At 42.6% G+C, this 15,929-nt stretch overlaps 1 protein-coding gene across 4 annotated transcripts in view; it reads left to right on the top strand.

Annotated features, from left to right (window-relative positions):
- The window catches only part of RHOBTB1 (Rho related BTB domain containing 1), a 94,944-nt gene that overhangs the window by 47,324 nt on the left and 31,691 nt on the right, over positions 1 to 15,929 (top strand). For 3 of the 4 annotated variants that reach the window (XM_038744027.1, XM_038744028.1, XM_038744030.1), the window contains 2 exons: positions 7,620 to 7,821; positions 8,186 to 8,289. In XM_038744027.1, the coding sequence (XP_038599955.1) occupies positions 7,630 to 7,821; positions 8,186 to 8,289 (296 nt within the window). In that variant the 5' untranslated portion in view covers positions 7,620 to 7,629. Of the gene's footprint in view, positions 1 to 4,065; positions 4,299 to 7,619; positions 7,822 to 8,185; positions 8,290 to 15,929 lie in introns of those variants that run through there. The other variant, XM_038744029.1, reaches the window with a different exon arrangement.

Genomic DNA, 15,929 nt, shown 5'->3' on the forward strand with positions numbered 1-15,929 from the left:
GACTAGACGATAAGGGCAAGTATTATGCCTACCAACTCTAATCCTCCCAAGAGCTTGGTTAGTACAGTGTGCCCAGAGTAAGCACTCAGTAAATACTTTCAGTTGATTGAGGACATAAATATATGGAAGGAACATGATCCAGTTTTCATAATTCCTCCTCCCTCTCACCCTTTCAGTTTACAGTCTGCAAGTAGCAGAGCCGGGACAAGAACCCAGGTCCTTGTGACTCCCAGGCCCATGCTCTTTCCACTAGGCCATGCTGCTTTGGTCTGTCTTTCTCCTGCTGCGGCTGCCCATACCTCCTCTTGGCCATTTTCGGTTTTAGCTTCCTGTTGGTGTGCCATGTGACTCCACCCCCCCCCCCCCCACCCGACCCACCAATTTTCCACTGACTGCAGAGCCACACCACTTGAAGCCCATCCAGATGGGCTTCTCTGCCAGCTGGTCTTCTTGTCTTAAGAGACTGTTCTCCCACAGGTCAGACCTTCGTATTGCCGTGCTACAGGTAAAACATTTTCAAAAGGTTGTGGTAGCAGAGGGTTAAGTTCTTTTTCTTCATTTTCTCTAACAGGCTTCAGTTCCTCCTTAACTTCTTCCCACTTTGTTACTGACTGGAACATTGATGTTAAGCGAGTAAACATTTTACAGTTTCCCCTTTCACCCTCTGGTAGCTGCTCTGGCTCAATTTGTGTCTCTGAAAAATGTTTTCTGACACTCTTCCCATCAGCTGCCTCGCCCTGTCTGAGATTCGGAGCCTTGCTGCCAGTCTGTTTGGCTCAGTGCGCTTCATCAACTCAAAAAGCTTGTACATTCTATAAATCCCTATTCTCAAATACTTCTCAAACTCCTCCCTTCAGTTCCCGGCCCATCCAGGAGACCTGCATGATGAACAAATTCTTTCTTGATAGTGTGCGGGAACACCTGGGAGCACTTTCTCAAAGGAAATTCCTCTTCTGATGATGTAAACAGATTCCTTTGTCTTAGATCCTTGTTTTGATGCTAGACTGTAAGCTCATTGTGGGCAGAGAATGTGTCTGTTTATTGTTGTATTGTACTCACCCAAGTGTTAGTACAGTGCTCTAGACACAGAAAGCACTCAATAAATATGAGTGAATGAACTGAGGTGGTGGATGTTGTGGCTTTTCATTATCTCCTCTTCCTGATTCCTAAATGTGAGGGGCCTGAAGTATCTGCATTTTTAAATAGTTATTCCAAACAGAGGTGTGTATTGAGGGCTTACTGTGTGCTGAGCTATGAACTAAGGGTTTGGGAAAGTACGCTACAACAGAATTGGTTGGCCATTCCCTGCCCACGAGGAGTTTACAGTCTAGAGAGGAAATAATTGTTCGAAAAATCTACTTTCCTCTTCCTCCCCGCAGTACCTGACACAGCTGTCCTTTTCTGAATCCATGTTATACTATCAGCATCATGAAAGTAGAAGTACTGTGCTTCCTCCTCAATTTCAGGGTGTGTACACAAGAATCGATTGCTCCTGGGCAGTGCCAAGCATGATACCATAACAATAATAATTAGTATTTAAGAGCTTACTATTTACCAAGCTCTGAGCTCTGGGGTAGTTACACAATTTCATCAGATTGAACACAGTCCCTGTCGTACATGGGATTCAGTCTACTAGGGAGGGAGAATGGTATTGAATGTCCATTTTACAGATGGGGAAACTGAAGCACAGAGAAGTTGTATGACTTGCCCAAGGTCACACGGCAGACAAGTTTGGAATGGGGAACCAAGGTCCTCTGATTCCCAGACAAGTGTGCTTTTCACTAGGCTGTGCTGCTTGTGCAGAGAAGTTTTAATGTCATTAATAGATACAAAAAGAGTCAATTCTATAGAGCCTCCCTCAGGAAGGTACTTTCAAAGGAGCATTGCCTCCTTAAGGAAATCAGGTGGCTGCTTAGTATATTACAACAGATTGTAAGCTCATTGTGGGCAGTGAACATGTCTACCAACTCTGTTGTATTCTCCCAAGCACTTAGTACAGTGTTCTGCACACAGTAAGCACTCAGTAAATACCATTGTCTGTATAGCAGTGCCAGCTATACAGCATGAAAGTCTTTGCTCTACCCAGGGTGCCTTATTTTCTACCAGTAGCATGAGGCACTGGGAGAGTTTGTATTCTAGCTCTGGGAATACCAATGATTGCGACCGTAAAGGACAGATCAGTTTGGAGAAAGTTCTCACATTGAAAATTGGCCTTTTTAGTTTTGGCTCTTGGTTTTGTATTTGCCTTGGTTTTGCCAGGATCCTGGGGCTTTTGCAGTGGTCAGAGAAGTGGATATAAAGTAATGATTCTTCAAACATTTGTTTCTTAAAGCTATCTAATCCCTCCCTCACACCCTCTACCAATTTGGTAGATGTGAACTCACTCCCTCAGAGGCACTTTTGCATGCATACCTTAAATGGGGCTGAGTGTTGGTTTCCCAGCTGCCTGCCAAGGCCTACGCTTGGCAGGTATTCACCAAGCTTCATTATAGACTTCTAGAAGGGAAATATTTCCTTATCTTCGTTTTCCATGTGGCCGGACTAGAACAAAAACCAGAAACCAAGACCCATAGATTCTGTTGTAACTCTAAGTACACTAAATCTATAGTCAAATCCTGCCACTTGTCTTCAGAGACTTCAGTGTCAGGGATCTGTTTGCTCAAAGTAAGTCCTCAACACAAAGGTTGTGTTTTGGGTGCAGTAGAATGGGAGCTGGAGACAGTCTTAAGACATCGTCTTGAGAGGTAGGTGAGACCTGCAACCCTCCTCTTCTCTCTCTCTTACTCTGGAATTTTTCCCGTTAGCCTTCTGTGAGGCAATTGCCTAGGCATCCATTCTTTTGTAGTAATTGCATAATATTATGAGGTTGTGTTCGGTGAATAATGCCTTTTGGAAGCAGGACTATTTGTGGTGGTTTCCTGGGTTGGGCATTGTATCTTGTTTTGCCTAATTCGATTTGAAATATCTTGGCTTAAGATGACTGGAAAGAGGTCGGGCGGGCCTGTGTTGTCAGTATTATTAATAATATTACCATTATGAGGTAAGTGGAAGGATCCAAGAACAGCAGCAATACCTGAGTTTTCCACAATTGAAAGACTATCTTGGTGGGGCTGGGAATGGAGATGAAGGGAGAAACCGGAGGAGAAGGGATCTCAAAGGTGACCGGAGAAGCAGTCAGTAATATGAGCAGTGTATACTTTTGATCTCTAAATCTCTCATCTCACCTCTTGGAAAGTTCTGATCTTCCTTTCCAAGTTTCGCCCAAAGTCAATGGAAAGGTTTTATTTCCCCCATACTGGCAGCCAGGGGAGGAGCTGAAAGTATTGGGGAGAGAACCCAGAATCCATGTCGTCTGTCTTGCGATGTCAGTATTTACAAGGTTTGTTCTTCTCTGTTAGTTGGGAGACACTGCGTAGATTTCAGATTCTCAGATTGAGTGTTATTCCCATTTATAACTTTCATTCGCTCAAGAAATCTGGAACCAGTAAGACTGGTGCATTTGAGGAAGACAACCTAATCAGTTTCAAAGGTGTAATTTCATATTTCAGATTCAAAGCCAGTCCAGAAACAGTGGAGCTTACCTTTACAGCAGCATGGTTTACCATTAACAGCAGAGTAAGGGGCATCTGGGGAAGTGAGCAAAGATTAAATTCCTCCCCCTCTCCCCATAAAAAACTAACTACTTAAGGTCCCCTCCTCCTCTTGTACTTATCCCCCTGCTTGCCAAAATGCTCTGTGAGGAAAAATCCAAATGTGCATGTTTGATCACAGCTGCATCTAAAGGTCACTTTTCCTCAAGTGACTATCCTTGTGCAATATCACCTAGTCTACTGACATTTCTTAAGACTGCCTTCCATTCCCTTCTGCTCTTCAGAGAGCACTGTAGAATGATCTTCCTTCCAGAGTTCAAAGGTCTCATTTGTGTTTTGTTTGTAAACTTTACTGATCCTTCTGCCCATAAATATTGTTGACTTATAGCTGAAACCAAAGGAATCAGTTAAACGATGATACCTGCCTCTTCTCTCCCTCACAGAGTCTGAGGAATGCAAGTGATAGTGCACCAGGTTCTTTCACTTGCTTAGAAAAAGGCTGCTCAAGCTATTCTTCATCTCTGACTTAAACACACCAGGGGCCTGAACCTCTGAAACTCCTGCTTTCCTCAAGTTGTCCTCATGTGGTGGAGAAAACAAAGCTCTGTAGCAGATTGAGGGATTGAAAGGTTTTCAGAGGATACTGTCTGAGAAGGTCTTGCTTCAGAGTAGGCTGCCTACCCATGTCCAGCGAGCTTCTGAAGCTAGGTAAGTTCATACGCTAGCCCAGATACCTTTAGCACATGAGTAGAATATCAAGGCCTCTAGCTTCTTGCCTAATGAAGATCGGTGGTGTAAAATGTAAACCACTATAGAAGACATCTCCCCAACCTAAGAGAGTGAGTGCATATATGAGTGAAGCACACAAAGAGTTGATTGGTGTGGGTGTACATGGACACACAGGTAATAAGATCAGTTTGGCTAGATATAAGGCTAAATTGCTAGAGAGCAAAAATACCTGGTTCAGGGTTAGGACTTGAGGACTTGTAAGGACTCATTACACCAGCCCTTAAAATCTGTCAAATCCTCCTCCCTTCCAGTTTGGATAAAGGTTGGCAAGAGGCAACGGGTGGTTAAACTTTTTTATTTATTTTCTAATTATCTGCTCACATTTTAAATGCTACTTTGTAGAATGGTGAAATGCTACTACATTAATGCCTGGTCTACAGGTCCCCCCAAGTGAATTAGTCTCTAGCGCTCATGGTGCTGAATCTTGGCCTGGGCCCCATGTCCACTGAACTCTGCTCTGGAACTGAATTGGATTGGCCCCTGAACTGAAATCAGTGGGTATGGCAGAGAGGATGTCTACGGGAGAGTCCCTACCTTGTTTAGGTTGGAACAACTTGAGTGGCAGATAAAGCAGAATCCAGTGGTCATGTCACATTCAGGGATATCAACAACTCATTCATTCATTCAGTTGTATTTATTGAGCGCTTACTGTGTGCAGAGCGCTGTACTAAGCACTTGGGAAGTACAAGTCAACATCATATGGAGATGGTCCTTCCCAGCAGCGGGCTCACAGTCCTTTTATAAGTCATTAATTTAGGCCTCCAAAGATTGCATGAGGAAGAGATGGCGGCTTTGTAATTAGCGAGGTCATTTTTATCAAGTAGCACTTATCAAGTACCACTTGATACCACCATTTATCAAGTACCACTTATCAAGTGGCAGGCAAATGTCTCATAATGGGAAAACGAAATTACCCCAAACTGGCCAAACATAACACTGGAAATTTCTCAAGTTCTTTAAATGTCACTGCAGTTACTCTAAAATCTTCCCCAAAATAAGAGTAGTTCAGTCTTTTTAAAATTAAAACTTCCCTGTAAGGTTTATGGCTTAAAAGAAATGACTTTGGGGATTAATGTTTACTGCCCTCAACTTCTCTTTTCTTTCTGGTGTGCATCATAATGCTATCTGCAGCAAATGTCATTTCAGAGAAGATTGCTAGAGATTAAAGAAACAAAGTCTTATAATTTTATTTTTTCTCCCTCAGCATTGCTCTTTGGGGAGAATGCAAGGTAAAGAGTGTGAGGTCCTTAGAAAGACACTTGTTCTCTAAGAGCAATTTAGTTCCAAACTCAGCCTGTCTGGCATTGACTTTCCTCTGGGAAAAATTGATTTTTAAAAAGTGACGCAAATAAAATCACCTGGCTGGAAAGATCTCCAGAGGTGATCTTCTCCGTCCCCACTCTGTCTCGAGGCTAAGCGGCAACCAGTCAACCACAGACAAGTAACTGCTTCACTGTTCCTTTGAAATAATGAGATGAGGATATTCCATGTCTCCCTTGGCAACTCGTGTAGTTGGATAATTTTTCCTAATGTCTAATCTAGATGGCTCCTTCAGGTTGAGTCTCCCATTCAGGATATGAATTTTAGGGTTTTACCCTAAATAACCTGTTGTTATTACCTCTGTCCGTAGACTCCAGTTTGGCCTAATGGAAAGGGTCTGAGCCTGGAAGTTAAAGGATCTGGGCTCTAACCCCAGCTCTGCCACTTGTCTGGGGTGTTAACTTCTCTGTGCATCAGTTTTCTCATCTCTAAAATGGGGATTAAATATCTGTTCTACCTCCTGCCAGGCTGGGAATCCCATGGGGACAGAGACTAATACCAGTGTATTGTCTTCTATTTACACCAGCTCTTAGTACAGCGCTTCACACAGAGTAAGCGCTTAGCAGGTACAATCTTCATTATTTAAGTAGAAAATTCACATATGAGAAGTAAATACAATTATTATTCTGGATGGTCAGTTGAATCCCACAATGCATTTTTGTGGTTTTCTTTTCCTCACTAACAGACTTTCATGTACTCATCAAATTGAACTTGACCCTCATTGCTGTTGACCCACTTTTCCAGCTATTCACTGTCATTTTATGTTTTCGTGTATGTTTTTAAGGGCCAGTCACCCTCCCTGGCCTTGTGCCAACTACATTAGTGAACATGCACTCTGTTCAGTCTTGTCAGTCACTCACCAAATTGATCAATTGTTTTGGGCCAAGGTCAGGCTCTGGTAGTATTCCACTCAGTATACCCCCAATCCAAAGCTCTTTTTTCAAGGTATGTGTTAAGCGTTTACTAAGCGCCGTGCACTGTACGAAGCGCTGGGATACATACAAGCTATTCAGGTTGGACACGGTCCATGTCCCACATGGGGTTCACAGTGTTAATTCCCATTTTATAGGTGAGGTAACTGAGGCCCAGAGAAGTTAAGTGACTTGTCCTAGGCCACATAGCAGACAAGTGACAGAGCTGGGAGTAGAACCCAGGTCCTTCTGGCTCCCAGACCTCTATCCTAACTTATAGGATAGAGACATAGAAACGTAAACAACTCACTCCGTTTGGAGAGTGGCTTTAACTCATTTGGCTCCTACCCATTAAAACATCATCCTTCTCCAATTTATGGAATAGTTTTGTGGGCAAAACTAAAATATTTCTGCTATATAGGAAAGGTCCGCCTCTTAAAAGAAACCAAACAATTTTCCAAGACCTACTTTTAGTGGGTAAAAGTTCCTATTTATGGGCACTGTGGCTTTTCTTCTGCAGTAAGTGTGTAGACTGCTCCGTGACACTGTAGAGTGTATTGAGAACATTTTACCTAAGTTGATACTAGATTGTCTTGAAGATCAAAAATGCAACAGGCAGCTGGCAGGGCCAGTGGATGCTACAATGCCAAAGGTTAAACCAGCTGATCATCAATGTGAAAAGCAGTTCAAGAGATTCAAACTTGTACTAGCAGCCCTGGTTCTACCCAGACTGAGCTCTAGCACACAGGTTTATGTTTGCAGAAAACCAAAGAGAAAATAATAGAATAAACTACTCAGGGTCAGAACAACAATTTTGTGTTTTGGCCCTTATAAGGGGTATAAGAAGGAGCCTCTCCTGACTTTCAGTAATGGTTAAACTTCTCATTTGTGACTTTGAGCACTGCAAAAGAAAGGGGGAAAGGGAGGACCTGGCGAGTCAAGACTTTGGTCACCCTCAGACATGAGAGGGATTTTTGAGAGACATTCTAACAAGATTCTCTTTCTGCAGTTTTTGATAAATGGACACTGACATGGATTACGAAAGGCCCAACGTCGAAACCATCAAATGTGTAGTGGTTGGAGACAACGCTGTAGGGAAAACTCGCCTGATCTGTGCCAGAGCATGCAATACAACCCTGACCCAGTATCAGCTCCTGGCCACTCATGTACCGACGGTATGGGCAATTGATCAGTACCGTGTCTGCCAAGAGGTAAGATGTCCATTTCTTAAATTGCACAATGCACACTGCCAGTCTGATCAGAGTAGGCTTGCTGGGGTGGTCAGAATAACATTAACCTTGTTGGAGACTTAGGAAAGAAAGCAAAACCCCAATCGAGCTCATCTTGGAAATCTCGCACTCATCAATTCATTTTGTTCAACTGCTCTCAGAAATGCAATATTTATTCTTCTTAAAACATCCCCCACCTTCACAGGGGAATAGAAAATGAGCAAACAAAAAAAAAGCATCTAATGTGCCTTTACCAGATGGCTGCAAATTATACCAGTAGTGATATGAGTGGAATTAATCCTGCTGCTCTAATGTCCTGTGTTGCTCTACTTTCATTCGGTTTCAGGTCTTGGAACGATCTCGAGATGTGGTGGATGAAGTAAGTGTTTCTCTCCGACTGTGGGATACTTTTGGGGATCACCACAAAGACAGACGTTTTGCATATGGCAGGTAAGCTAATTCTAGGCCGATCCAATTCCACTCGAGGTGTTGCCATCCAGAACCTAAAGGATTATTTCACTCCCCCAACACATCCTCAAATCAACTGTCAACAAATGATGCAGCAGAACTGTGTTATAAGATACTAATCAATCTTTTTTATTGAGTGCTTAATATGTGCAGAACAGTGTCCTAAACGCTGGAGAGAGTATAATGCAACAGAATTAGCAGATGTATGAACTGCATTAGGGCGTTTTAAAGGAACTTGTGGAAAACCTGCATCTTGGGGCCTCAGAATGTACGGTGGACTTGATCAGTCAATCATTGAGTGCTTACTGTGTGCAGTGCACTGAGCTGTGTGCTTGGGAAAGTACAATATAACAGAGTTGGTAGACATGTTCCCTGCCCACAAGGAGCTTAGGGGGTAGAGAGGGGAGACAGAAATTTAATATATATTTCAGATATCCAAATATGTGCTGAGGGACTGAGGTTGGGATGAATAAAGGGTATACACCCAAATGCAAGGGTGAAGCAGAAAGGATAGGGAGTAGGGGAAATGAGGGCTTAGTCAAGTAAGACTTCTTGGAAATGTGATTTTAGTAGGGATATGAAGGTAGTGAGAATGGTGTCCTCTCGGATATGAAGCAGGAGGGAGTTCCATGCCAGAGGCAGGATATGGGCAAGGAGTCAGTGGCAAGATAGACAAGATCAAGTTACAGTGAGTAGGTTGGTGTTAGAGAAGCGAAGTGAGCAGGCTGAGTTGTTTTAGGAAATCAGTGAAAGGGGAAGGGTGATTGAGTGCTTTAAAGCCAGTATTAAGGTGTTTCTGTTTTCTGAGATGTATACGCAACCATCGGAGGTTTTTGAGGAGAGTTGTGCCGCGGGGGGCTCACGGTCTTAATTCCCATTTTACAGATGAGGGAACAGGCACAGAGAAGTGAAGTGACTTGCCCAAAGTCACACAGCTGACAATTGGAGGAGCTGGGATTTGAACCCATGACCTTTGACTCCAAAGCCCATGCTCTTTCCACTGAGCCACGCTACTTCTCCTAGGGATGTAAAGTAGGGATTAAGATTGTGAGCGCCATGTGGGACAGGGTCTGTACAACTTGATTAGGTTGTATCTCCTCCAGCATCTGCTTCTCAGGCAGTCCATCATCTCTCTCCCTCCTACTTCTCGTCACTCCAGTCCTACTTCAACTGAGCTTGCACACTTTATTCCTCTAACACCAAGCTACTTCCACTGCACCTCAGATGGTAAGGATTGTGTCCAATCTAATTATCAACCAATGGGTTTTTTTTATCCGTGGTATTTATTGAATGCTTACTGTGTTCCGAGCACTGTACTAAGCATTTGGGAAAATGTAATTGTAACAGAGTTGGTAGATAGTGAGCTTCTGTACTCTCTCACTTGCCTAGTTTAGGGCCATACACACTGTAAACACTCAATAAATACCACTGATTGAAGGATGATGTAGACTTAAACTGTCTCTGGACTGTAAGCCTGTTATGTGCAGGGAACGTGTCTGCCTCCCTCCACACATCCACCAAGCTAGCTCTCTTCCTCCCTTCAAAGCCCTACTGAGAGCTCACCTCCTCCAAGAGGCCTTCCCAGACTGAGCCCCCTTTTTCCTCTCCTCCTCCCCAGCCCCCCCGCCCTACCTCCTTTCCCTCCGCACAGCACCTGTATATATGTTTGTACAGATTTATTACTCTATTTTACTTGTACATATTTACTATTCTATTTTGTTAATGATGTGCATTTAGCTTTAATTCTATTTGTTCTGACAATTTGACACCTATCCACATGTTTTGTTTTGTTGTCTGTCTCCCCGTTCTAGACTGTGAGCCCGTTGTTGGGTAGGGACTGTCTCTATATCTTGCCAACTTATACTTCCCAAGTGCTTAGTACAGTGCTCTGCACACAGTAAGCGCTCAATAAATACAATTGAATGAATGAATGAATATGATTCGAACTCCCTTTTTTTTATCATGGCAGCAGAGTGAAATATGGACTGGTGTGGGGAGATCAGCGAGGAGGCTATAGTAGTCAAGGCGGGGTAGGATAAGTTCTTGGATCAGCAAAACTAGCAGTTTGAATGGAGAATAAAAGGTGGTCTTACTGATGTTGTGGAGGGGTTTAGCACTGCATCCTCCACAACCATCATCTTGGGCTTTATCCTGCGATTGGGAGATTTTTGTTTTTCCTGAACCTCTCCATTTGGACTGGCGTTGATTCAGAGATGATCTGTGTGTCTGGGGGAGGGGGAAGGCTTCTATGTCTATAGGCAGTAAATCCAGAGATCCCGTCGGAGCTGAGGAGTTCCCCCTTATCTTGTCTTACGCGGTTGACTCGTTTCCAACCCATAGCGGCACCGTGGACACATCTCTCCCAGAACACCCCACTCTCCTTTCTTTAGTTGTTCTGGTAGTGTATCCATATAGTTTTCTTGGTAAAAATATGGAAGTGGTTTACCATTGCCACCTTCTGCTCAGTAAACTCGAGTCTCCACCCTCGACTCTCTCTCATGCCGCTGCTACCCAGCATGGGTGAGTTTTGACTTGTAACAGATTGCCTTCCACTCGCCAGGCACTGCCCAAGCTAGGAATGGAATGGATAGGGCTTTGCTTGACTCTCACTCCCATAGCTGAGACTGGTAGAGTACTGAAAACTCTCCCAGGTGCTGGGAGGAGATCCCCTAGGTTCAAGAATTCTGAGGCAGAACCTTTGTGGAAACTTCAGTTCCAGACCTCCTTGGTTCTAATGTAGTTCTGGGAGTCTGGAAGGCAGTTTCAGCTAGGACCATCTAGTCACCCAGGCCTACAGATCAATAACACCATCTCTCTCCCCTCACTTAATAATGATAATCATCGTTATTATTATCATTTCATTTGTTAACCATTAACTATATGCCAGCCACTGGGGTAGATACAAGTTATTCCCACAGGGACAAGTTCACAGTCTATAGGAGGACAGGTATTGAATCCTCATTTTATAGATTAGGAAACTGAGCCACCAAGAAGTAACTTGCCTGAGGTCACATAGCAAGTAAGTGGCAGAGTCAGGATTAGAACCCAGGTCATCTGACTCCCAAGTCCGGGCTCTTTCCACTGGACCACACTGCTTCTCTGAGAGGGGGCTCGGATCCAGGTTGGTTTCAGTTCCCCTAGAGTTTCAGGGGTCAAATCTCAGGAACACTGTGACCTTTTCCTTCTCCCACTTCTTCTGCCTCACTCCCCTCCCAGATAGAAATAGCAGTCAAGCAACAACTTCCAGCTCTCAGTAGGGCAGTGCACCGTGGCACCCTGTCATTGTTCCCTTTAATAAAATCTTGCCTAAAACACTTCAAGCCAAAAGCCTTTAGGTCTCTGCAAAAGAGAATTTATACTGCGGGTGGGAAAGACAGAGCAGTGTTCTCAAGTTTTTACGTTGTCTTGTCTTCCTTTCCGGCTTTCTGGCTAACACCAACATTTGCATTCCCCTGGAATGTTTTAAATTATTGTCGTGCTAGGCAGCCCTGCTTTGGCTTCCCATCTGCTGTCCCTGTATTTTAATGGTGACATTAATGGAGTCAAACACTCTTGACCTTGGGCTCTGTAGCTTCTAAAAATGTTATTTTTATTTTGGTGATAATTCTCTTTCAGGAATCTCCAAAATCCTCCATAAACTGTTTTCCAAACTACTAAGCAAAGCACAGTCCTTTTTTTCTTTTCTGTTTAAGAAAGCAGAGATTGTGAAAATGAAACACCAAAAAGGGTATTGGCCCAGAAATCTGAGTGCCTTAAGATATTCAAGCTACTTTTCTCTGTCACCTTGATTTAGTTAGTCTCTTTTTAAATAGGTTACCCATGGCTTTTATACTCCAGTAGCTAAAAGGAAAATTCCTCCACACATTAATTCCAAATGTGTTCATCATCAGCTGGAGAGATCAATCCCTTAGATGCCAGAAAGTTAAGATTTTTTTTTTCTCAGCCAAGTGTGACCTACTTAGAAGCAAAACACTATATGCTGTGAGATACCTCATATATTACTTTAGAGCTCATTAGGTGGTTTAAAGTTGTTAACTTATTCTAGCCAGTCATACTGGTGCAGCAGTTGACTAAATGATATAATCCAGGGATTTAAAGAAATTAATTCATTCCTGAAAATGCTTATGTACAGGGACTAACAATAATAATAATAAAAGACCCTCATATAAAAGCACACTCAGGAGTTGCAGGACACTAAAATGTGATGCCTTTCTGTTTCTGCCTTGCCACACCTAGGATTCTTCTTGCAGTGTGGAAATAATTTTCCTTCTTCTGTGAATGTGCATAATAATTATAAATATGGCATTTAATGCATATAATGCACCTATTTGCTCACTGCTGAAGTAGAAATAAGATTATAACCTTATAACCTTGGACACAATCCCTGTACCACACCATGGGCTAACTTCTAGACTGTAAACCTGGTGTGGGCAGGGATTGTCTGTCTTTATTGCTGAATTGTACTTTCCAAGCGCTTAGTACAGTGCTCTGCACACAGAAAACTCAATAAATACGATTGAATGAACCCTCTATCTTATGCCCATTTAACAGATGAGGAAACTGAGGCCCAGAGCGGTTAAGTGATATGCCCAGGGTTAGAGTAGACAAATGGGCATCCAGATTCCCCATCCTGTGCTATTTCCACCAAGCCGCCTTCACTTCCTTTCCTGATGTTCCCGTCTTTTGTTCTTTTTAGTCAATGACATTTTTCTATTTTATGCTTCATTTCCTGAAGCAAATGAAGAAATTATGGTTAAAATCAGACATCCATATGCAGTGTTTGAGCAGTAGTTGCAAAGAGAATGTTTTCACAAGAATAAAGATTCAGGTCTGCTACTTCTAAAAGCTTAATTAAAAGATGCCCATGCAGTGATAAAAGGTGGTTTATCAAATGCTATGTCTGGCATGTGTGGTGTAACCTAAAAATTTCAGGACACCTTTCCTCAGATGGTGTCATTTGTATACCTATCCTGAGCCCACAGACCAGAGTCCTGAAATGTTTGTTCAGGGTTGTCAGTGGAGCTACGTTTTTATTGCACTATTGAAATTGTGCTAAAATCAAAATCAGTTGAATTGATGAATTTTGCATAAAATTTCAGATCTTCTCCTTTTTAATAATAATGGTGGTATGTGCTAAGCACTTACCATATTCCAAACACTGTATTAAGTGCTGGGGTAGAATCAAGGAACCAGACTTGTCTGACTTGTGCAGTTGCAAAGCACCTCACCCCAGTATTAAAGGTGGCATACTGTCCATCACCTGCTCCTGTGTATGATCAAGTGAGGATTATTTTAAGCCAACTTGAATTTTCTAAGACATCCAAATGCTTTCAAGAGGATCTGTGTCTTTTTATGTTGGTTTATTTTAGAATCCATTTAGTAAGTGTGGTTACTTCTTGTTTTCCTTTCCTCTTCATTTTTTTCCAATGTTACTTGTTAACTGCTTACTTGTGTACCAGGCACTGTACTAAGTGGTGGGTTACATACAGGCTAATCAGGTTAGATACAATGTCCCAGGTGGGGCTTACGGTCGTAATGCCAGTTTTACATATGAGATAACTGAGGCACAGAGAAGTTGAGTGACTTGCCCATGGTCACGCAGCAGACGTGTGGCAGAGTAGAGATTAGAACCCAGGTCTTCTGATTCCCAGCCCGGACTCTTTCCACTATACCCTGCTTCGCACATTCTGTCACAGAACCTATCCATGCTTCTGGACAGAAATATTAGTCAGAACTGCATTCCAGTCCCTTTCAAAGAATAGTCATTTTGCCTTGGTTAAAATAATAAACTCAATAATAAGAAGTTTATTCTAGCCAACTAGTAGCCATCCTATTCCTTGCTTGAACTTTTAAAGTTATATTTTTTGACTACAGCATTCTAACAATGTATTTTGTTTACTAGGTGATGTTTGTGCAAATCATAATTACTGTTCCTGTCCAATGGAATATTTCATTATAATCTGCAATTCACTTTAGCTTGTTTTTTTTCCTGTATTACTGAACTTTCTATGGAACTAGTTATAAATGAGTGCATTATACATACATCCATTTTTAAGCTATGGAATGTTTTTTCTGTAATCACAAGTATGTCTGGAACATGCTTTAGTAACAAAATTAACTCTTGCTAGTTCATAGACAAGAACTTGGAACACAATCGCCATGTTTACAGTCTCCTGCCCCAAGGAGAGTTTTCGAATAGCAAAGGTTGAAGTCGAAAACAGGGACCTGAGACAAACACACACACACACACACACACACACACACACACGCTCTCGCTCTCTTGCTCTTTCTCTCTTCGTCTCTCTCTCTCTCTCTCTCTTTCTCACTTTCTCAGAAACCAAAGGAGATGCAGAAGGTTAAAAAGGCAAGATCACAAAATATCCTTCTTTGGCAAAGTGGGTACACACACATACATATGTGTGTTTGTGTATATACACATATTTTTATCTGAGGAATGAATGTCAGTTGAGGGGATGATTTTCTATTGGGTTTGACTGAGAATAACCAATAATTTTTAGTCTGCCACATTGACCGAACCCTATGGGTTTTTTCAAAGTACAGGAGTTCCTTGCAGAAAACATAAAATCTGCATGATGTGAAGTAACCTGAAGGCCTGATTTCTAAGAGTTATCTGATCACAAAGATTCTTTTTTGAGTGTGCCTCGCTGCTTGAGTAATATTACTGTGGAGCCAAAAGAGTAGACCAAACTAATCCAGAGAAGGGCCTGTTCATAGGGGGAAAGTGGTGACAGGGCTGTGCTTCCTTTCTCCCAGCTCTGTTCAGTGATCAGACAAGCTGATAAGGGGTTGTCTATGTTTGCACTGAAGGCAAAAGTACCTGTTGCCATCTCCAAAGTGGGCCATATTGTCAAAAACAATATTTTTTGAGACACATTATCTCCAGAAATACTTCAATGAAGAGCTCTTTGGGAATTTTTTTTTAAATCTTAAATTGTTTGGAGGTATGTATGCCTTGGAGGGTTTTCCCCACTCTAATAAATTCTGGAGCTTTTGGCTCATATTCGGTTCTGTAGGATGACTTTTTACTTTTTACTTTGTAAACAGTAGGTTAGTCTTGGGCACGGGCGTCAAAGAATTTTAAAACAATGAAAGGAACCAAAATCCTGCATATCCTGGGGATGTTCCAGTATTTCCTGGCAACCCTCTGGCACCTGAAGACAGAGTCACCCTCCGAATGGCACAGAAACCTCTGAACACTGTCTTTAGGGGTGTGTGGCCTCGCCCAGTTGAGGATTGCTGATCTCATATGTGGCAAGCAGCAATGCAAAGCCAAGCAGAGATCCGAGGACTTTGAAAGTAAATTCTTCACTCAGAGAGTGGTAAACATGTGGAATTCCAGATCATTGTAGAAGCAGAAAAGAAGTAGCATGGCTTAATGAGAAGCAGGGTGGTCTAGTAGGAAGAGCACGGGCCTGGGAGTCAAGAGGATCTGAGTTCTAATCCTGGCTCTGCCACGTCTCTGCTGTGTGACTTTGGGCAAGTCACTTAACTTCTCAGTTGTCTTGTCTTATGCTGTCAAATTGTTTCCCACCCATAGTGACTCCAATAGGCACATCTCTCTCATAATGCCCCACCTCCATCTGCAATTATTTTGGTAATGT

The sequence above is a fragment of the Tachyglossus aculeatus genome, chromosome 3, assembly GCF_015852505.1.
Source record: "Tachyglossus aculeatus isolate mTacAcu1 chromosome 3, mTacAcu1.pri, whole genome shotgun sequence".
In the NCBI taxonomy this organism is placed as follows: Eukaryota; Metazoa; Chordata; class Mammalia; order Monotremata; family Tachyglossidae; genus Tachyglossus; species Tachyglossus aculeatus.